The sequence below is a fragment of the Artibeus jamaicensis genome, unplaced genomic scaffold (genome assembly GCF_021234435.1).
Source record: "Artibeus jamaicensis isolate MK-2021 breed Jamaican fruit bat unplaced genomic scaffold, CSHL_Jam_final contig_471, whole genome shotgun sequence".
Taxonomy (NCBI): Eukaryota; Metazoa; Chordata; class Mammalia; order Chiroptera; family Phyllostomidae; genus Artibeus; species Artibeus jamaicensis.
The window spans coordinates 5,412,645-5,434,564 of NW_026521850.1; the positions used below are offsets into that span (position 1 = coordinate 5,412,645).

The 21,920-nt window shown below is 56.0% G+C and overlaps 4 protein-coding genes across 7 annotated transcripts in view; 1 reads left to right on the forward strand and 3 right to left on the reverse strand.

The window, feature by feature from the left end:
* NUP188 (nucleoporin 188) overlaps positions 1-1,021 on the reverse strand; it is a 57,640-nt gene extending 56,619 nt beyond the window's left edge. The window contains exon 1 of the mRNA XM_037147237.2: positions 962-1,021. Within this exon, the coding sequence (XP_037003132.2) occupies positions 962-993 (32 nt within the window). The 5' untranslated portion in view covers positions 994-1,021. The remainder of the gene's footprint in view (positions 1-961) is intronic.
* On the forward strand, positions 935-5,837 carry DOLK (dolichol kinase). Its single transcript, XM_037147363.2, has one exon. It carries the CDS (start codon positions 1,407-1,409, stop codon positions 3,021-3,023), a length of 1,617 nt encoding a protein of 538 aa, XP_037003258.2. The 5' UTR covers positions 935-1,406; the 3' UTR covers positions 3,024-5,837.
* A 112-nt stretch (positions 5,838-5,949) lies between these two features.
* PHYHD1 (phytanoyl-CoA dioxygenase domain containing 1) lies at positions 5,950-17,274 on the reverse strand. Of its 2 annotated transcripts, XM_037148010.2 has the most exons (12): positions 17,190-17,272; positions 16,861-16,932; positions 14,906-15,064; positions 11,799-11,874; positions 11,610-11,657; positions 10,591-10,646; positions 10,445-10,507; positions 9,826-9,847; positions 8,503-8,631; positions 8,282-8,398; positions 7,515-7,641; positions 5,950-7,412 (listed from the first exon to the last, which is right to left on the reverse strand). In XM_037148010.2, the coding sequence occupies exons 1-12, from the start codon at positions 17,196-17,198 to the stop codon at positions 7,367-7,369; spliced, it is 924 nt and encodes a 307-aa protein (XP_037003905.2). In that variant the 5' UTR covers positions 17,199-17,272; the 3' UTR covers positions 5,950-7,366. The 2 variants fall into 2 exon arrangements, with proteins under 2 accessions (XP_037003905.2, XP_037004067.2); XM_037148172.2 differs by lacking the exon at positions 16,861-16,932 and having other exon boundaries at positions 17,190-17,274.
* LRRC8A (leucine rich repeat containing 8 VRAC subunit A) overlaps positions 16,861-21,920 on the reverse strand; it is a 31,605-nt gene continuing 26,545 nt past the window's right edge. The window contains exons 4-5 of one of the 3 annotated variants that reach the window (XM_037147504.2): positions 17,190-21,414; positions 16,861-16,972 (exon numbers count right to left, since the gene is read on the reverse strand). In XM_037147504.2, the coding sequence (XP_037003399.1) occupies positions 21,139-21,414 (276 nt within the window). In that variant the 3' untranslated portion in view covers positions 16,861-16,972; positions 17,190-21,138. Of the gene's footprint in view, positions 16,982-17,168; positions 21,415-21,920 lie in introns of all 3 variants that reach the window. The other 2 variants (XM_053667811.1, XM_053667812.1) reach the window with 2 other exon arrangements.

Sequence of the window (21,920 nt, forward strand, 5' to 3'; positions counted from 1 at the left end):
AGACTCCTTCTGGGGATTAAGGATCCGGCGGCAGACAAAACGAGAAAGCGGGGAGACACTGCTGGCCGAAGAACAGCAAGTGACAAGGATGTTGAACTTGAGAAGGAGGATGGTGGGGAGGGATGAGAGGCACTTGAAGCTGCAACGCGGAGGTTCAGGCTCCGGGTTGGGCAGAGCTGGCTTTGAACCCTCGCTTTCACCGGTTGGCTAGTCCTGAGCCGGGTTTGTGAGTCATCTGCCAAACAGCAAGTGCCTCCGGGGTCACGACAATTCCGACGCGATGCACAGAAAGCGCTTCCCCAGCGGCCGGCGCCAGGAAGCGCCCTGCCAGTAAGACCGTCTCTTTCTTTTCAACGTCCAGGTGCCTGGTCCCCGGAGACCGGGGCAGTGCCGGGGACCTCCGGGAGCGTCCGGGCTTGCCGGCCGACGGGGTCGTCGCCTGAGAACGTGACCAGGTGGATGAATGAAAGGCTGCGAGGAGGAAGAGGACACAAACTGCGGAGAGGTGGCGCGTCGCCACACCAAACACCTCGTAACGAGGACACCTGGGCAACCGCCGGGGTCGAGGGTGCGGGAGCTCCCCTGGGCCACCGCGAAGCGCCCCGCTGCGCCTCGAAGGAGCGTCACGCCGGACGAGGAAGCGCGGTCCGGGGGGGAGGCAGGGGACTGAAGGAAGCGCCCACGGGGACAGGGAAGGAAGGAAAAGAGCCTGGGTGAGGACACCGAAGGCCGGCGCTGACGGAAAGGCTGAGGCACCGGCCCCCTTCTTGGAGAAGTCGCCTCGGATCCCCGCGTGCGAGGACCGTTCGGACATAACCGCCTCCGGTCTCGGCGCCCGTTGACCTCACCTGGGTTCACCCCGCCATTGCCGCCACATCTCACCACCACCTCCCGCCCCGTTTCCACTCGGCTTCCACCCAACGCCTCACAGCCACCCCGGCTGACTCGGCCCGCTCCGCACCTCACACACGGCTCGCCGGCGGCAGCCGCCATCTTCGCGCGCGCGCGCGCGCCCCAGCCCCACCCCCAAACGCGGTGCCCACGTGACAGCTCGCCTCTAAACGGGCGCGTGGACTGTACTTTTCGTCACGTGACGGTGGGGCGGGGCCAAGATGGCGACCCCCAGAGAGGTTTGGATCCAGTGTCTAGGGCGATCGAGGGTGTGATGAAGGCGGAAGGGCGGCGACTTCTGTGCCTTAGGTGGGTGGTGGAGGCTGACCGCGCACCAGCTATCAAGAGTCAGACAGTGCCCTGCAGTGGAGCTTGCGGCCTCTCCGCTGAAGAACGGAGAGAGAAGGTGCTGGCTGGGTGAAGCTGCGGCTCTCTGCCTGGCGGGGGCTTGAGTGGCCCAGAGTCCAAGGCGTCCCTAGTCACCCCGGTGTGCACGGGGTCCCAGATCTAGAGACATGACCCGAGAGCGCGCTTCCCCGGCCCCGGGGACCGGAGCTCCGCTGAGCGGGTCGGTGCTGGCAGAGGCAGCAGTGGTGTTTGCAGTTGTCCTGAGCATTCACGCATCCGTGTTGGACCGATACTCGTGGTGCGCCGTGGCCCTCGCAGTGCAGGCTTTCTATGTTCAATACAAGTGGGACCGGCTGCTGCAGCAGGGAAGCGCGGTCTTCCAGTTCCGGCTGTCCGCCAACAGTGGCCTCCTGCCCGCCTCGATGGTCATGCCTTTGCTCGGACTGGTCATGAAGGAGCGCTGCCAAGCTGCTGGAAACCCGTACTTCGAGCGCTTTGGAATTGTGGTGGCAGCTACTGGCATGGCAGTGGCCCTCTTCTCATCAGTGTTGGCACTGGGCATCACGCGCCCAGTGCCCACCAACACTTGTGTCATCTCAGGCTTAGCTGGCTGTGTCATCATTTATATCATGAAGCACTCCCTGAGTGTGGGGGAGGTCATCGAGGTCCTGGAGGTCCTGCTGATCTTCGTCTACCTCAACATGATCCTGCTGTACCTGCTGCCCCGTTGCTTCACTCCTGGGGAGGCACTGCTGGTGTTGGGTGGCATCAGCTTCATGCTTAACCAGCTCATCAAGCGCTCTCTTACTGTGGTGGAAAGCCAGGGGGACCCAGTGGACTTCCTCCTGCTGGTGGTAGTGATAGTGATGGTACTCATGGGCATCTTCTTCAGCACCCTCTTTGTCTTCATGGACTCAGGTACCTGGGCCTCCTCCATCTTCTTCCACCTTATGACCTGTGTGCTGGGCCTTGGCGTGGTTTTGCCCTGGCTGCACCGGCTCATCCGCAGGAATCCCCTGCTCTGGCTTCTTCAATTCCTCTTCCAGACAGAAACCCGCATCTACCTCCTAGCCTACTGGTCTCTGCTGGCCACCTTTGCCTGCATCGTGGTGCTGTACCAGAATGCCAGACGGTCATCTTCGGAATCCAAGAAGCACCAGGCCCCCACCATTGCCCGGAAGTATTTCCACTTCATTGTGGTAGCCACCTACGTCCCAGGTATCATCTTTGACCGACCACTGCTCTACGTGGCCGCCACTGTATGTCTGGCTGTCTTCATCTTCCTAGAGTATGTGCGCTATTTCCGCATCAAACCCCTGGGCCACACTCTGCGAAGCCTCCTGTCTCTCTTCCTGGATGAACGGGACAGCGGACCGCTCATCCTGACACACATCTACCTGCTCCTGGGCATGTCTCTTCCCATTTGGTTAATACCCAGGCCCTGTACACAGAAGGGCAGTCTGGGGGGAGCAAGGGCCCTAGTCCCCTATGCTGGAGTCTTGTCCGTGGGTGTGGGTGACACTGTGGCGTCCATCTTCGGAAGCACCATGGGGGAGATCCGCTGGCCTGGAACCAAAAAGACTTTCGAGGGGACCATGACATCTATATTTGCCCAGATCATTTCTGTAGCTCTGATCTTAATCTTTGACAGTGAAGTGGACCTAAACCACAGTTATGCTTGGATTTTGGGGTCCATCAGTGTGGTGTCCCTCCTGGAAGCATACACTACACAGATAGACAACCTCCTTTTGCCTCTCTACCTCCTGATATTGCTAATGGCCTAGCTGTTGTGCAGCAGGAATGGAGGAAACAGGGACATGTGGAGGATGGATGTCCCCACAGCAGCCAGCTCCCTGGGCATGAAGAGCCAAGGGGTGAGAAGCAGATTTGATTTTGCAGTTGATTCATAATCAGAATAAAAACTAAAGCTCTCCTGGTCTTCATTTTGCTGATATTAAAAAGGAAAAAAGCTTAAAGGGTAGTGCATCAACTCAAAGGACTTCAGTGTGCTGTAGGGCCCCACCCCCACCCCCACCCCATGCACACACTTTGCAATCCTCAGAGGAGCTGGAGCAGACGCTGGAGGCCATATTGCATAATGGTTAACACTCCAGGTTCTGGAGTGTCAAACTAAACTGGCTGTACCACTTCTTAACTGTGTGAGTGGCTTAACCACTCTGGGCCTCAATTCTCCTGTCTGCAAGATGGGAATAAAAAGAGCCCATACCTCACAGGGTGCTGTGAGGGTCTGGTGAGGTGAGGTGTGTACAGCCTCCAGCCCAGGGCCCAGACACCATGACCCGCCAGTAAGGGAAAGTGTCATTATTGCCCAAGGCCACTCCTCCTATGAGCAAGCCAACTGTTGTACTTTTATGGGTTGCACTTGGAGACCAGAGTGACCTTGGCTTTATTTGGAGGCAAACCCAAGAGGAAAATAGCCAGATGCCATTCTCCCAGTTGGATTAGGAAGTGCCAAAGGGTAGCCGTGGGATTGATTTATTTCGTGGGAGAACAGGCTGGGGAAGAGGAGCAGATTGCTCCCCACTTCTCACCCAGCCTGGCAGGGAGGGGCCTAGCAGGAAGAGGTGAGAACCTTTGGCCACTAAGATCAGAAGCCAGTACTGGAACTCCGGGGAGCTCGTGGAACCACTGCCACACCCTTCCCTCAGAGGAAAGGACTGAGACATTCCTTTGATGATCCCAGGAGAGATGACAAACCCTTCCCTTCTCCCAGACTCCGTCCTGCTGGCCGAAGGAGGTGGCAAAAGAGGAGCAGAGCAGCAAGTCCAGGAGAGGCCACAGCCGCTTTGCCTCAACTTGCTGTGGCCTTAGAAACGGCTCTGTCCTCTGGGCCTTGGCTTGTCTGTGCATATAGTAGGGACTGGAGGTCAGGGTCACAAACTCTTGGCCACTGAGGCCAGAGAGATGACGCAGTGGAGGAGAACAGGAGCAGTGGGACTCAGAGCACACGTGCCTCGGGAGGCAGCCGCAGCCGGCCGTCAGAGGGCCAGACCACAGGCCCGTGCTGTTGGCCTGTTCTTTCCCGGAAGCTGAGAAATCTGACAGGTGACTCTCCCGATTGTAAAAAGTCTTTATACCCCTGGCTGGTGTAGCTCAGTGGAATGAGCACTTGACCTGCGAACTGAATGGTCACCAGTTCAGTTCCCAGTCAGAGTACACGCCTGGGTTGTAGGCCAGGTCCCCAGTAGGGAGTATGCAAGAGGCAACTGGTTGGTCAATGCTTCTCTCCCTCCCTTCCCCTCTCTCTAAAAATAAATAAAATCTCTAAAAAGTTTTTATAAAAGCACCAAGGCCCAGACAGAACACATCTGTGGTCTAGAATCAGCAAGTAGCCTCTGATTGCAACCTCTGGGCCAGACCCAGGCTAAATAGGCCATGGATTTGGTAGTTGTTCCTTTTTTCCCTTTCACTGATTTCTTGCAGTGACACTGGGTAACAAAATGACACAGGTTTCAGGTGCTCAATGCCACAACACATCATCTGTATGCACTGTGCTCACCCCCCACCCAAGGATGTGGTAGTTCTTGCAAAACACCTGGGTGCCTACCAAGCATGCCCAGGCAGGAGGGGACCATGGAGGCCCTTGTCAGGCCCAGAGGAGGAAGGGCCTGGACTGAGACCTGGAAACTGTTTGGTCACAGAGCCAGGACCAGAACCGGTGACTGGATTCCCAGCCCCGGTCCCGTCCCCAAGGTCAGAAGCACAGGCTCTGCACCAGGCTGAGCTTGCCAAACAACTGAACAGCTATGTGACCAGGTTACTTGTAAATGTGGATGGTAAGAGCACCTACTGCAGACAGAGGTCCACTGGTGTGAGGACTCCGTGAGACACACACGCCAAGCTCCTGACACAGTGAGCAAGTGCCCGCTAGCTGTGACTTGCCGTTAGGGCCTCACCAGGCAGGGGTGGGGTACCTGGATGATTTCCGGCAGGGCCCTCGAGAACAGAGGGCGTGGGTCAGAAGGACCAAGAAGCTGCATTTGGAAGTCATCTTTATTCAATGTCTTGCGCTGTAGTAGAGTTCTGTCTGGGAGGAGACAAGAGTAAGAAACTGCGAGAGAAGTAGCCAGGACTCTGCTGTAGCCGAGAGGCTGCCTCTAAGAGCAGCAATTTTCCACCCGTCTGTTGCAGCACCATGGTGTGCCGCGAGGATTTTTAAAACAAGCAATACGTGACTATTTGGTTGGGGGCACTGACCTCTTTTCCCTCAGACTGTCAAATTTTTTAAAATGACAACAGCCAATACAATAGCAGTCCAGTATGATGAATCAAAATTATAGCTATTTTCTTGTCAGATCTTCAAAAAAAATTTTTTTTGACGTGCCTCTGGATTTTCGTAACTAGTCTGTTTGTGCCATGAAATGAAAAAAGTTGGAAATCACTGCTCCGGAGGGAGGTTGTATTTGGGGTGGAAGAGACACATTTTGGGAAAGGCACTCAGCCGGGCCCCTGCTGCCTGGTTGCCAACTCTTGCCTGCCTGTCTGTAGGGCAAAGGGGCACAGACACTGGCAGAAGGAGAGCCCGGAAGGAGAGATGTGACTTCCCCATTGCCGCTGGGCAGTCAGGCGAGGCGCTGGTGTGCGCAGACCGAGGCGTGGTGTGCGCAGACCGGCCGCAGCAGGGTCCAGGGATTCCCAAAGGTGGGGAAGGAGTTGGCGATGGGTAACAGATGACAATGCGCCTCAAAGGACAGTGAAGCTCTGTTCCATTTATTGCAAGTACAAGCAGATTTTTGTATTTTCATTTTAGGTAGTGATTAACATTTGCAGTACAGCATGATCAGTTAAGCAGAAAAAATCAATACAAAGGTTACCAGGAAAAGTACAAGAATTTACATAGTTTCAGTTATATTAAACAAAAGTTGTTTTGACCAGGAGAGCCATAAATCAGACAATTGGAAATAGCTGTATGTACAGAATCTGAATGTCTTATTGTATATTAAAGTTTCTCAGAATTTGTCATGGGGCAAAAGGATACGCTAGATTGAGTAGAGGCAATAGGAGATTTATTATAAGGCCTTTGTGATGTCTTACTTAGCTATCTATTCTTTTCTGTCTAAAATGTTTCTCTGTGTACTATAAACTCTGACTCTTCAGTAACTGTTTCTACGTGTTTAGTTTATAATAACCAGCCAGCTTTTGTTATTTCTTTGCCTGTCTAATTGATATATATTCTTATTCAAGGTAAAGGAGGGGCTGTTACTCCAACAACTTTTAGACATTGAGGGACTGTTTCATTAGAGGGGATTTTGTTCTCTGGTCAAGAAATTATTTTGTACAACTTCATTGGAATTATGCTAGTCAATGAACCTGAAATACAGGTGTCTAACAATCCCACCACCTTCTGGTCACCCAAACAAACGTGTAAGGGGAGACAGACAGGAAATCCAGCCACAGGTGCCTCTGCCTTGCAGATCATCTCAACCGTCCCGACCGTATCCCTGGGCTGTGGGTCTATACAGTTTTTACTTGTCTTCTTGGAAGACCCTTTGTATCTGTGGGTGAGGAACAGTCGTGGGAAAGTCTTTCTGATCTGTTCTTCCCTCAACTGTTGGCAGCACAACCTGTGTTTGCAACAATAACCTGGTTCTTTATTAACTGGCCTTAACTGTTGATTTAAGAGCTTGTTTTTCTTATTTCTGGTACACCATGGCGGTCCTGATCGCTTTAAGTTGCTCAAACCAGGGTAATTTATACAACTTGACATGTTTTCCCTTACGGTTACAATTATATTGCCCTGGCTGTCGTACCCCCCTGTATAAGGGAGAGGGGAATCTGTGGAGATTTTTCCATCCTTTCAGGCAGTTCCGTGGGGGATACTAATGTTTTCCCCTGAACTGTCCCTTCCTCTTGGGTGATTTTCACAGGAATAAGTAAATACAATACAATGCCCATACTCAGTAACAAGAGTAAAATAATTAAAATAAAACAGCCAATTGTTAACCCATTTTAGGTCCCACGTTCTCCTCCAGGTAAACGAGTTCCTTGAACTCGAGTCCTCCATGCCCGAACCTTGTCAGACAACAGGGTTGGCAGAGGACGTGGCACCGGCGTGTGCGGCCCACAGCTACCTGGGAGGGAACAGCGCCTGGCCCTTCGGGAGCCCTCAGGTGTACAGTGCGGGAAAGGGCAGCTCAGCTGTTGGCTGGAGCCTGCGGAGGACAGAGAGGATGACCTTGAGGTATCAGTATCACTGCTCTCCCCAGCCTCAGGGCCTCTTCGGGAGACTGGGACACACCCTGCCTGCCACCTACCAGTTCTCCGGGCTCCACGTGGTGCCAGAGGTCTCCACGAGGTGGAACGTATAGACGTGGCGTGAGCGGTCGGAGAGGTTTTGCGCGCTCTTGTGCACCACTTCTCCGTGGATCAGGACAAGGGCCCCTGGCAGGGATACAGCAGGTCAGGAAGGGACACGGGACCCTCCAAGGCTGAAGCACTCCTGTGGTCTACTCATCCCCATTCCCACCCCTGAAAGCCCGGGGTTCTGCGGCCTGGCCCAGGCCATGAGGCTGTGCTGTGGGGCACGGGTTCCCCAGGGTCTGGTACTTCCTGCTGTGCCCTTGGCAAGCCTCAGCAAGGGCGTCACCTTCTGTGGAGTTTACAGAACCAGGCAGAAGCTGTGCCAGGCGGCTGGGACCTTGCCATTAAATGCTAACTTGGGCCTCAGTTTTCCCTTTTCCGAAAGGACGAGGGGCACTGAAAGTTGGCGTGTGCCTCCCAGCTTCTATGGAAACATCTTAGATACGACATCTGACTGACTTACCCGCTTTCCATTTGGGGAAACTGAGGCTCAGAGAGAGTCAGTCATTTGCCCAAAGAGCCCGGAAGCAGCCGAGTCTGGAGTCTAGCCTCGTTGGGATACCTTGCCCTCGGTTCCACTGCTGCCTAACTTCCCCACGTCCATCGCCTGTCTCTCATCCTATGACCCACAGCCCCCAGGTGAGCGGGGTGGTGGCGGCAAGAAGAGACCCGTGGGCGTGGCCACAGGGCCCTGCCTTCCTGCCCTCTGCGCCCCACCTACCTCTCTGCACTGGGGTGGGCACGAAGAGGCTGTCGTCCCAGGCCGGATCTGACCCCAGGAAGCTGATGCCAGGTACCGAGCCAGGAGGGGCCAGGACCATCCTTCTCGATATTCCACCTGCAGGCCAAGATGGAGCATTTAGCCTCTTTTTTTTTTTCCTGGGTCCCTCTCCCATGGCGGGTGGGGTAGACGTGGACAGGGAGAAACACGTGTGTCCTCACTGGTGTGGGAGCCAGGGATGAACCAGAGGCAGCTGTTCTCCAGCGTGGCATCCTCCAGTGCGATCCACACGCCCAGCAACCGGCCCAGGGGCTCCGTGTACAGGAAGGTGGCATCCTGGTGAGGAGTGACTGCCGCAGGCACACCTGGGCGTGAGGAACCCGGGCCCCGTCCCTCCGGGGCCCTATTTCCCACGCCCTCAAGGCCCAGACCTCCTGTGATCAGTTAGGATCCACCAGTTCCTGGCCCAGAGTCTCAGAACCAGAGAGTTCACTTCTCAGAGCTTCAGTTTCCTAAACGGTAAAGCGGCCCCAACAAGTCATCGACCTCACGAGGTTGCTGGAGGATTCCATGAGGCGTGAAAAGTGCCAGGAAAGGACCGACATTGTAATTACTTGCTAAAAAGCAGCTGCTATTGTTTCATTCCAGCCAGGTAACAAGGCCACCGTCCTTACTCAGGGACAAGCACCTCCAGTCACCAGGTGTTTCACCCAGTGGTGTAAGACTGGGGGTTGAGTGCAGAGCGGGGGGCAATGATGACCAAGGGATCTTTGCAACAACCAAGGAAGGGGGGTGCTGCCGTCACCTTCCTTCCTGGGGCACTGTGTGTTTTCTCGGCACCAGACTTTAACAGGGACACTGCCGATCCAGATAGCATCCAGAGGAAGGTGTCCTAATGGTGGGCATTTCTAAAGGTTTGGAGGAGGAATGGCTGAAGGAAGCGGGGTGCCGGACTTGGGAAGGGGACGGCCATCCCTTCAGGGACTGTCCTGTGGCCAAATGGAGGGAGGAGGAGGAGGTCACAAGGAAGCCAGCTTGGGCTCATGTAAGGAAGGAAAAAGCTGCCTGTGAGGGGTAAGCTCCCGCCACTGGAGGTATCTGAGCAGAAGTGGGGTTGCCCATGAGGAAGGCCATAAAGGGTATCGGTGTACCCAGTGGGGTCTGGAACTAGATCATCAATTTCCATCCTGAATCAGTCCTCCAAGGACTGATCGGTTGTTAAAAGACAGATTCCCAGGCCCTGGCAGCCTCACTGACTCATGAGCTTGGGGGATGAGGCCCGGGAATCTGTGTTTTCACAGACTTACACCACTCCAGCTAGGAGCGGTGACCAGGTTCAGGAACCCCTGGGCCAAGGGCTCCAGGACGCCCTCCCAGTCCACTGGTCCAGGAAGGCACAGAAGGTGACTTCCCCCGCCCGGCCTCGGGACAGTGTGGTGGGCACCTTCCCTCCCGCCAAAGCTCCCGCCAAAGACCCAACGACCACTGATGTCCCAGATCTCCTGCCATGGCCTCTGCTGGGCCTGCAGTCACTCTGGGCTCACCTTCGCCGCCAAAGTGAGGTTGCTGCAAGAGAGCAGAAGGGCCAGATGAGACGAGAGGAGGGCAGGACAGGGCAGGGCCCACTCCGAGTCCGTGGGAGCCCTTCCCTGGCCACAGGTGTGTATCTACAAGGATGTCACATCGGCACCCATCTACAAGCACCTACTGTGTGCCAGGCCCAGGAGGGCTGCAAAGAGAGAAACCACCCTGCCCTCCAGGGCACTCCCGCCCGGTCTGACCACACACATGCCTGATGAAGCATAAGATAGAAGTGAAGGGCAGCAAGATAAGCTAAGACCCAGGCCAGTCCCTTTCTTTCCAAGGGAGCTGGAAGGCTTCCTGGAAGAGGTGGCACTGAGCTGGGCCTGGAAAACTGGAAGCAGAGCATTTCAATAGCCAGCGAAGGGAAGACGTCATCCTGGGGATCCCCTTCTCTCCTCCCACCGAGTTTGGACCGAGTGCCAACTGGGGGCCAGAGAAGACCAGCTTTACGTGTCCCTCCCCCAGCGCGGGAACTCCTCTGGGAAGCAGCTTTCGGCTCATCGTAGGGAAGGGCAAGGTCTGAGCACTCTGCCCATTTTGCAGAGGGTAAACCAAGGTGGGGAAGGCCAAGGAGCTCACCTTAAAGATGTACATGCTCTGCACCACCACGGGCATTTGGAAGCCCAGGCTTCTGGCCAAGGCCTGGAAGGGGACAGAGGTCACACTGCCAGCCAGCCACACTCATGTATGGCCCATCTACCCCCCTCACCTCCACCTCTGCTCACCTGCACCTTAGGGGAGTGTGTGACACACTTGAAGACAGGGTCATGGGCGTGCAGAGCTGCAGGACAAAGGCGGGCTGATGGGCTGGCCCCCGTGCATCCCCGCCACGTCTAGCCCTGGACGTCCCAGACTCAGGCCTCTCTAGTGCTGGTTTCATGCGCATTAAGCTTTCTGCTCATTTATAACCAAGGAGTGGGCCCCACAAACACCTTCACCCCATCCAAGTCCCCATCCCACCCGTGACCTTGATCTTTCCAGCCATCTGAGAGCCTTACTCCAGCCCTGATTCCCCACTCCTCAGAGGACAAAGCGCTCCAAGGGGCCCGTCACTTGGTGGCAATCTCAACACTGCCACTGACTCCCTAGGACTCACAGGGCTAACTCGCGTGCTGCCACCGCCCAGGGCCTGCACTGGGGAGGTGCTCTTCTCATTATCTGCTATGTCATTACTACAGAAAGTGGGAAGGGGCTGGGGAGGGCAGGGTGGACATGTCACATGTCACTTACCCCTCAAAAAGAGAGAGGGGTGGATGTACCTAACACCACTCCAAAATGGTTACGGTGGTAACTTTTATATGTATTTTACAACAAAACATTCACCAAGCTATATAATATAACTTCAAGCTTAAAAATAAGCAGTTTACATAACAAACTATAACATACCATCCTGGGGGGAAAAAAAGAATTTCCTCGGAGCAGGGACCATGTCAATACATTAGGTGCTCCTTAAGGAGGCTCCAGGAAGCACCCCCGTGCCCAGGACCCAGGTCACCCCCAGGCCGAGGGAGGGAGCTGAGGTGTCTGCCGTGCCCACCTGTGGGGGTGGGGGGCTCTGCAGACCCCTCTTCCTAGTGGCATGTGTTCAGCATCATGAGACTCAGAAGAGCAGGGCCAGAGAGGACGCTGCCGCAGTCAGAAGTGCCATTTGCTGGGCCGCTGACTTACTGCGGGCTTTGGGTAGTGCCCCTAAACTCTTCAGGCCCCAGTCTACCCAGTTCCTTTCCCTAACGTGCTTGCTTACCGTGGCCAATTTTGTTGATGGATTTCTCTGGAGGGACCAGGAAATTTCCTGCGGCACAAGGAACAGGTAAAGGCTGAAATCTGGAGCCCAGCCTCTCCTGGGGAGCTGACCTCACAGCCCCCACCACAGCTCTGGGGGCCGACACCCCTGTCCAGGGCACCCCCACCCCCCGGGGCCCAGGCTCCGAACCTTTCTCATCAAAAACTCCTTTCTCAAAGAAGAATCGAATCTTGTCGCCACTGCTCAAGAAATAGTCCGTGCTGCCCTGTGAAGGGGACAACAAGGACGGAGAGCACGTCATGGAGTCAGGGCTGGGCCTGGCCACGAGGAAAGAGGACTCAGGTGCATCCCACCCACAGAGTTACGGACCCTGCTGGTACTTCCCAAACCTGCCCACCAAGGCAGATGGGAACGGGAACCCCAAGGGCCCAGAAGCACAGCTGGAAGCTACGAGCAAGGACTTCGTAAAAACCTCTCCACAAGTCACATGGCTCGCCCGTGACGGGGGGGTGGGGGGGTGGCTCAAACCCAGGTGCAGTGCCCGGACAGCCTTGGCCCCTTGCGTCACTTCTCAAAGCCTCGGTCTCCTCCTCTGCAAAGGGGACTAACACCAGAACTGACCTCCCTGGGATTTCTTGAGGCTTTAAGTAAAGGCTGAGAGCACAGACCCTAGAGCCAGGACGCTGGGGTTTGAATCCCAGCTCTGCTGCTGACGTGGCTGTGTGGTCACACCACATTACTGAACCTCTCTGGGCTTCATTCCCTCCTAAAACATAAAGGCTGCAAATGGCACCTGTCTCGCAGGGTGTTGTAGGAACTACAAGTAGGTGCATGGAAAGTACTAGAACAGTCCTTGGAATGAGGTTAAGTGACATGTGAACATCTGCTTTTATTATTATCATTACAACCGCCATCAAATAGGAAGTACTGGGCAAGGGCGTGGCAAAACACCTGATAGACATTGGGGTTGGTCAAAAAGGGTTTTTTTTTTTTCTGTACGATGGCTCCAGTAGCGCTTCGTTGTCTTTAACTTCATTTTAACCAACTTTGTTAGATTGTACTGGGGCAGCTGTCATATCAGCGTGCATTTAAAAAAAAACATCAACACTGGCGAACTTTTGTGCAGCCATTTTAACATTGAAGATGGAAGAAAATATGCAACATTTTCCGCATATTACGCTTTCCTATTTCAAGAAAGGTAAAAACACGACTGAAACTCAAGAAACGATTTGTGTAGTGTGTGGAGAAGGTGCTGTGACTGATCGAACGTGTCAAAAGTGGTCTGTGAAGTTTTGTGCTGGAGATTTCTCTCTGGAGGATGCTCCACCGTCGGGTGGAGCAGGTGAAGTTGACGGTGATCAAATCAAGACATTAATTGAGATCAACGTCATACCATGTGGGAGATGGCCAACATGCTCAAAATATCCAAATCAATAAAATTATTAGTGAAAATGAAAAACATGTCTTTTATTTTATGGAAAAAAAAACCATACAGACTTTTTGGCCAACCCAATAGAAGCTATTACTAACGTTTTTCTGTTTTCTGAATGTCTTTTTGTTAATATTGTGCTTTAGATTCCTTAGCACTGTATAAAAATGATACTTGCGCCACCCGACGAGTTGACCACCTTCATATACATCTCCCCATCTTCCCGCACGGTGCCAGAGCAGTTGGGTGGCACCGACCCCCGACCCGGCTTCCCAGGGACGCAGCCCTGCCACGCCCTCGCCTGTGTCTCTGCTGGCCCTTTCAAAGGCCTTCCCACTGAAAACTAAAAGAACATTTTTTCAATGTTCTCGGCCCTGCCCTTCAGGATCAGGAGGAGGAAAAACGAGTCAGGGAAGCATAACTGAATAACATGGAATTTAACGATGCTCAAGGTGCCCAAGGTTTTGCTTAACTCATTAATGCACCAGGGAGCCAGTAAGATGTGCCAAGGAGAAGTCCCTTGGCACAAGATGTGTGGGGCTTGTCCCCGCACATGGGCAGCAATGAATGCCGAACCGAATTTACAAACCGGTGCGAAAGTCCTGTCTGCGGCGCAGTAACAATAATCGCGCTCTGCATCACTGTAACCAGTGCAGGGCCCGGAGAACAGCTGTGGTCTGCAGCTGGACCCAGCCCTCATCACGTCTGCAGTCAGACATGTGCATGCCGTCAGCACAGTGCGACGTAACCACACACTCAAGTTATGAGTTAACTCAGAGATGAGGGGAGGTGCAGGGCGGTGAGCTGGGCGAACGGGACAGGGCACTCCCTCATCTTTCCTTTCTTTTAATGTTAAAGTCTTTCCCGGGACCAGTAGTGACCATTGAGGATTTACTGTGTATCAAGCCCTCTGCTGAGTCCTTAATCATTATACAGGGTGGGGCAGAAGTAGGTTTATCGTTGTTTTATGCAAAAATAATACAATGATTAGTCAATAACAAGAATAACCTCCGTGTTTTGCATACTCACAACTGTCAACACTTGCCCCACCTGTGCACCGAGATACCTATTCTTCCTCCTCCCGTCCTCTCCCCACCCCCTCACTGGTCCCTGGAGCATTCTCAGAAGGCAGCTGGGAGAGCACAGGATCTCCATCTCTGCTCTACCCACCGAGAAGCCTGGAGTGCTGACGAATAAAACGGACTGTTCAGAGGAAATGTTGATCCTGCACCCGTTTCCCTCTCAAGTCCTGTCCTGTGGTTGCTCGGCTTCAGCCACTGTGACTCCCTTTACCTCCACCAGGTGGCAGGAGGTCCTCAGAGTTGGGGGGAGGCCCAGGAGTGGGACGGGAGCTGGCTGGGAAAACTGCGTGGGAGAATCCCCAAGTCTGCACTTCCTGCTCTCAAACTGCACTGCGCCACATCCGGTCAGAGGAGGGAAACTAGCTGAGTTTACAGTCTCATGGGGGGACAAGCCCCACACAGGCAGTGCCATCGAATCCCCTGCCTCATTCAGGGTCACTGGCCACCAGGGGGCCCTTTTGTGACTGGAGCGTGACTGAGGAAGTACGGAAGAGCAGGGGACAGCATGGATCTGACGTCACCCCTGGGTGACCAGAACACTTCTGGGTTCTGATCCTTGCCCTATCAATGACTAACCCCCTGGTCTGGGGCAACTGACCAGAGCCCCATCGTCCCCACCTATCGAATGGGGACAATAATGCTGACCGTACACCCTCACAGTGAGGAGTGCAGGAAATACGTGCCTAAGGCTTTAGGCCTGAAGCCTGGCGTGAGCTGCAGGCCTCCGGACTGCTGCCCTGGCCGAGGAATGCACCCCCCATCAAAGACCATCCCCAGGCCCCTACCTGGGCTCGCAGCTGCTCCTCCTCCTGGGTGGAAAACTCTGTGCGGCAGTGTGGAGGGACATCCATCCCGGCCACTATCTCGCCAACCCTCTGCTGCAGGGCCACACACTCGTCGGCGGACAGGAACCCTTCCAGCACCAGGAATCCATCCTCCTGGAACTGTGGGCAGGAGGGAGACTCAGGCTCCCCGCCCCCCCCCCCCCCCCCCACTCTCCATGAGAACCGATTGGACCCGGACCCTGCCGTCCAAACCATGTGAAGGCAGGACCACGTGTCCTGCTCATTGCTCTGGCCCCCACCCTGGCCAGTGTCTGGCGTCCAGTGATGAGTGATCAGTATTGGATGGAAGGAGGAAGGGGAAGGCAAGGGGTCCTTCCCTTCCCCTCCAGTGGGCTTGGGTCACGCTGATTAGTAATGAGCGATCCAGCCAGGATGCCTGCCCTCCGGGAGCTGACGGTCTAGCAAAGGAGCACGACAGGGAACAAGCAGCCCCCAGGGCAGCCAGCTGTCGCACACTGCTGAGTGCAAGGCGGGAGGGGGCAGTGCTGGAGCTGAAGAAGAGAGCAATGCAAACCAAGTGGGGACGGGGGTCTCAGGGTGGCAGCCCCGAGGAGGTGACATTTAAAGGGGCTGGCAGGGTGTGCAAAGCCCCTGAGCTCAGGAGAAACAAGGAATTGGGACCCGATGGAGCAGAGTGAGCGAGAGTGTGCAAGGAAGGGGGGGGCAGGGGCCAGGCTGTGCAAGGACCTGGGCTTTGTCCTGAGCACACGCAGTGGGGGGTCAAGGCTTACTCTGAGGTGCATCCAGTCCTCTCACCTCTGAGGCCGTTAAGGGAAGAATAGTTACATGTTTGAGTGTAGATATAAATGAAGTCTTAACCTGAACACGGTCATTGAAAGTCACCCCCTGAACCCACTGTGAAGTGCCCAATTTCCCATTACTGACCCCCCCTCCCATCCTCCACGGATGTCAGTTCTGCCCCCCATGTACACACGGATGCTGGGACACTCGTGACCTCGCAGCACGGCCGCTTCAGCCTCTGGGCAGCGCTGCAGGACAGAAACTCAGTAGTAAGCCCAAACTGCCCCCTTGGGAGCCGGGTCACCCACAGCCAACCGTGCATAGCCACGATCCTGTAAACACGCTGTCGCAACTCTTGAGATAAGATGTTGGAGGATTAGCAAATTGGGGGGGCAAAGATGGATGTATGGGCGTGTTCACTGAGGCCCGTTTAACGGCCGCCGTAAGTCAGAAATAACCTAAATGCGCAGCACAGAGGATTTGTCCAGCAAAGTCCGGTCTGTCCAGAACACAACACAGCTGAACACCACCATGTGGCAGAAAAAGGTTTACTGACATGGGAATATGTTCCTGATGAAAAAAAAAAGCTAAATGCAAATTAGTGTCCTAGCCACGCACTCAATAAGCAGAAAGCTACAGAAAGATTCCACAGCTGTGTACCAAAATATTGTGACAGTGCAAGAATTTGTGGGTGCTTTTAAATTTTCTCCTTTGAGCTTTTCTGTATTTTTCTGCATTTTTCTCTTGTCATCAGGAAGAAACAACAAGGGTCATGTTATTGAAAAGACTTTGTTCCTCTAATTCCCCGGAGTAAGGCTGTGGTGTTGCAAAGCACGCGAGACCCTAGCGCCAGAGCCGGCTCCGGGAGAAGGCAGGCCCTGGCCGGCCCCACCCGTGGCTGCTCTCGAGACTTTATTGTGGGTTCTGGTCACAAGACGCACACATTCCCATCCCAATTGGTTCTGTGGTCTGGGTGCCCCAGGCTGTGTGTGCAGAAGTTAGAGGTCGTGGTTGGGAACCAACTGCTCGGGCTTCAGTTTCTTTTTCTGAAAAACGGCAGGGAGTCGGGCTGAGTCCATGGGACCGGGGAGTAAGTACTTCCTGTCTCTGCCAGAGGGTCCTCCCGCTCTCACCTGACCCTCCCTGCTTCCTACCTTCTGGAGCTGCTCAGGGCTCAGGCCGGCCATGAGGAAGAAGCTGGGCAGCCGGGTGGCTCTGTGCTCAGGCTGGTGCGGAACAAAGTCAGGAGGGCAGAGTGCAAAGAGCCTGGGAGGCCTGAAGGACTTAACTACCCAGAGCAAACCCAATCCCCGCCCCAGCCCCAGCCCCGCCCAGTCCGGGCTTCCTCCAGGTTGAGCCCATTTTTTTCAGGCCCCCCCCCTCCCCCCGCCCTGACTTCCCTGCCCTGGGTGCCTCTGCCCCAGCCCCAGCCCCACACCCTGGGTCAACCTTCCCAGCTAACCCAGGCTGAGCTCTCCCAGACCTTCTTCATGCTTTTCACTGCTCCTCCCTGGGGGCAGGGGCTGGCTGCTTCCGGGGGGATCCAGGAGTTGAATTCCTGAAGTATCTGGGCTAAGAGGCTGGGCAGACAAGAGCACCAGCCTGCATGCCACTAACTGTGACCAGTCCCGGGTCACCAGTATCATCTGGGTGGGGGAAACTGCAGGGGGGCCAGGCACACCAGACCAGCCCTCACTGGCTTTGCACTGACGAGATAAAGGAAGTCTTCAGGGAACTGTCTGGGCCCCTCCCAGCTCTGAAACTCCAGGTCCTGGCAGGGTTATGGAAGGGAGTGTGCCGATCAGTCTGTAGCTCAAGGAAGGCAGGAGATAAGGGGGATCTTAGGAGGAGGATCTCATGCCTGGGTCTTCAGCATGAGTAAGCCATGGTTCCTGTTCCCCACCCCCAGGCCCAAGAGGTTTGGTGTCTGGAGTTAGGGGGTGCAGCGGGGGGGGGTGGGGGGCTAGCACATGCACACACACGTGCCCACCCACCCTTCTAGCCAGCCTGCACAGCTGCAGACAAGCCCTTCTGGCTTCAACTTCTGGGAACCGGCCACTGGCCTTTCTTGAAATGACGCTATCTGAATGGCAAAGGGACAGTGTGTCTCAGGAGTGCAGGGACAGCTAGCTCAGCCCTCTGGAGCCTTGGCCCAGAGTCAAACTGTTGTTTGGGCTACTGCTCTGGGAGTGGCTGCTTGGTCCCAGGAGGGTTAGGGGACAAGAGGGTCACAGGGTTAGGCTAGGAGGCGGAGCGGCCGAAGACAGAGCCATGAGAAACAGCCGAGAATCGTTCGCTCGCTCACCCGCTGTCCTGGCCCCCCTGGTGCAGCCACCCGGCGAATACTGAGTCATGTGCCGCAGCAGGGCGAGGGTCCATCACGCTGGATGGACAGCCCCCTTGGGAACTGCACCACGAGCTCGAAGTGGAGGCTCAGGGGGAGCCTGGGTTCTGTCCACACCCAGCCTCACTTTCCCCATCTGTAATTTGCGGATAACACAAGTATCTCTTATGAGGAAGGTGGATACTTCTAATTAAGAGCTTGGCACAGGGCCTGGCACTTGGTGAATGCCTTACCCACTCTTCTCTGAAAACTAGCAGAAGCTGTTCTGGGTAGAATGTGAGGGTATTTTATCTTTTGAATTTCCCCAAGTTTTCCAAACTGCTGTTACAATCAGAGAAAAGACCACCACTGTGGTTTCTGTGGAGAATACTGGGGGAAGGGGTGGGAGGGGGAGGGGCTGTGCCTTCTACAATTTGTCCATTTATTTTGCTCATGCTTTTAGAAGTGAGTGGGTGGTGTTTGTGCTTTCCAAAAGCTAACCAGCTCCAGATCAAACACTCCTGTGCTGGATGCTGGGCAGCCCCAAGGCTGGGGTGGGAGCAGGCGTGGGAGGTGGTAGGGAGCAGCCAGACCAGATCAGGATGGGCATTAGAGGGGGGTCCAGGCCCAGCTGTTCCCCGCCAGGAAGCCCATGCCAGAGGCAGAGAGGAAGAAGGTCCTGGCTCAGTCCCGAGGGCATCTAGAGGGGTCAGAGTCCCTGGAGCGAGGACAGAGGAGGTGCCCAAGCAGCAGATAAGGCCTCACCACTGACGCCCAGATCGGACACGATGGCCTTTCTTCCTTACCAAAAGACGGCTGCCCCCGGCCCCAGGGCCAGCCCTGCACGAGCCTCCCTGGTTCAGGAGGAAAATATCCTTCACTGTTACCACAGGGACCCAGGCCCTCTGCTGAAAACCCCGCCCACCTTCAGAGTTATCATGAGTGAGCCTCAGGACAACCCTGCAAGGCTGCCAGCATCGTCCTGACTTTTACAAATGAGGGAACTGCGGCCACTGAGGGCACCATCAGAACAGCATAGCTAGGATCTGAGGGCAGTTCTGCCCATCTCCCCGAGCCTCTGCCCTTGACCCCAGCACCTTCAGTAGGCTCCCAAAGGGGCTGGGAGCAGGTCAGGCCCTCCCAGGGTCGCTCCAGCCCCACCTGTGCAGAGCCCTGGGACTGGCTGCTGGAATTCCAAGAACTGAGGAGAGCAGAGAGAGGACGTCCCCACCGTACAGATGGGGCTGTGGAGGCCATGGGAGGGAAAGGGTCTGCCCCGCTCCGTGCAGGGATGACGAGCTGGGACGGGGACCTGGGAGCACTGGCTCCCATTCCAGTGCCCCCGCCCCCGCCCCCGCCCCTCCCAGCTCACAAGAGCCCAAACCACAGGCCCGCAGGGCGGTGGAGTGCTGGCCGTGGCGGCCGTGGAACCCCCGGCCATGCCTGACACGTAGCAGGTGCTCTCCCCAGCTCAGTCCACGGGGCGCGGAGACATGTGGCTATCTTCTAGGGGCCCAATAAATGATCACTCCACAAACTAGTCCACAGGGCCCGGGGGGCCTCAGAGAGCAGAGGGAAGGCTCCCGCCCCATGGAGACCCCCGGAGACGACTTTCTGTGGTAGGTTTATTGGATATTGGAGTCTACAAGTTCAGACCCACACGTAACGGATTGCTTCGTGGCTGCCAGAGGCTAGTGTGCGTTATCTCTGAGGATCACATCCGATGATATGCCGCAGAAAACACGAATGGACAAATGGACAGAATCATTAAGACAAGAGACGCTAAATTTGTGCCTTAGTGTCCAAGTGGTTGATCTAAGGCGGGGACCCAGGTGACTGATCGAAATCGAAGTGGCTCCTCACCAGCAGGCGCCTGGGACAGACACTGGAACCCAAGCCCAGCAGCCTGCTTTCCCAGGGCCGCCCTCCCCACCAGTGGCCTTGCTTCCCACGGTAGCGACACGGCTGACGAGAGCAGCTGAGGCCGGCGGTGGCACTGGGCAGACTCGGGACACAGGGGGTGGGAAAGTGGAGTCCAGGCGAGGTGGCTCCTCTCGGCTCCTCAACACTGTGATGTGGGGCAGGGAGGATGGAGCGCCGCTCATCCGGGACGGCCAGCCCGAGTCTCCTCCAATCTTGGCAGCTCCAGAACATTCCCTCTGGCCAAGAGCCACAGAAATGAGCGCCTGCCAGGACACATGGAGGGGAAGGAAAACAAGACACCAAAAACAAAACAGAAGTCCCCACCCGGGGGGGAGGAGAGGGGCCAACGGAACTCCAGGACCGCGCCAGGCCCGGAAGGCGCCCTGGGGGAAGGGCGCACAGCTCAGGGTCCCGCTGCCTGCGCCCACCCTGAGACTCCAGCTCACTGGCCGCTAGTGTCTTTGGGCTTTTTTTTAAAGTTTTTTCTTTTTAATACCCAAACCTTCAATTTTCAAAGTTTAAAAAAAGTTGTTACTTAAAAAAAAAAAAAAACAATCTAAAACTGATGAGGCGAGCCCCAGGCCCGGCCTTTCCACCCAATGGCCTGCTCTCCCACGGGCCGGGCTGACACAGCCCAGCCCGGCACTGCTGGGGCCGCCATCTGCTGCTGGTCCACCCGGCCACGCCGCTCCAGTCCGTGTGGGCACTAAATGTGGGCAGCATCGCCACAAACGGAAAAGCAGAACAGCCCACCCTTCCTTAAACACCCCCACCGGAGCTGAACTTTCTGGGGAATGTGTCAGTTATCAGGAGGGAGGGGCGGTAGGTGGAGAGAAATAAATACCAAGAGCTATGGAGACTTCCCGGAGCTCTGGCACGGGCTCAGCCTCGGGGCAGAGGGGGCCTCTGGGGAGGAGGCCGTCCCAACACCAGGCTCCCTGCGAGACAGATTACAGGTCTCTGATCACCCCAGCGGGCGCCTGCCCTGGGGGCTGAGTCTCAGAGGGAGAAAGGGGCCAGCCCTTCAGGCACTGTCCTGCCGCCCTGGCCCCGCTCACATCCAAACCCAGGCCGAGAGGCTGAGGTGGCTGTCCCAGGGTTTCTGGGTTCCTGGGCCCCGAGGCCGCCTCGGCGGTCCCACTGCTGGCCACGGCAGGCCGGGCCTGTGCTCGCAGTCGGCCGCAGCTCAGGCCTGCTCCTTGTCGGCCCTCCACAGCCGCTCCTTCACCTCGGGCGGCAGCGTGTTGAACAGGTCCTCCTCCACCACCAGGCCGCTGCGCTTGAGCAGCGGGCACTCGCCCAGCTCCACGGGCAGGCACTCGAGCCGGTTGCCCCGCAGCTCGATCTGGGTCAGGTTGGTCAGCTCGCCCACCCGTGAGGGCAGCGACTGCAGCACGTTGTTGCCCAGGTGCAGGGCCCGCAGCTTCCGGCACTGGAAGAGCTCTGGGGGCAGCGCCTCAATCTGGAGTGGAAGGAGCAGGGGGGCGAGTGAGGTGGGCAGGCTCAGGCCGGAGGTCTCTGGGTCCAAGGCCTCCCTCCCTCCCTCCCTCCCTCCCTCCCTCCCTCCCTCCCTCCCTCCCCAGGCCACAGGCACCTCCCTGAGGCCCAGTCCAGCTCCCCGGGTCCCAGTACCAGCACAATCTGGCCCAGAGTCTGGCTTATTTCCACCAGTACTTTAGGTGTCAGCTCTGCAGTTACATCCTCAGAAAGCCTTCCCTTACCTCCTGGGTGAGCCATGGCGCCTAGGGGCCCTCACAGCACTGATCTCTCGGTGGTAAAATTGCTCCATCACCTGTCACCCAGGACTGTGCGCTCTGAGAGGGCAGGCCTGGGTCCACCTAATTCCCCACCTTCTCCCACACCTGACACCCTAAGATACACTAGCCAGCCACTATCAACCATGCCCGCTCCCCTACTGCCCAGGGCTCACCAGGACCCAGGTCCTCTCTGGTTTAAGAATAATTTATG

What these genes read in the sequence shown, in the direction of transcription:
- DOLK (XM_037147363.2), top strand. Translation starts at nt 1,407, where the DNA reads ATGACCCGAGAGCGCGCTTCCCCGGCCCCGGGGACCGGAGCTCCGCTG.
- PHYHD1 (XM_037148010.2), bottom strand. An exon ending in AGGAGCAGCTGCGAGCCCAG is followed by an intron (nt 11,875 to 14,905) that starts GTAGGGGCCTGG and finishes TCCCCTTCACAG; the next exon opens with GGCAGCACGGACTATTTCTT. An exon ending in ACCTCACTTTGGCGGCGAAG is followed by an intron (nt 8,632 to 9,825) that starts GTGAGCCCAGAG and finishes TGCCTGCGGCAG; the next exon opens with TCACTCCTCACCAGGATGCC.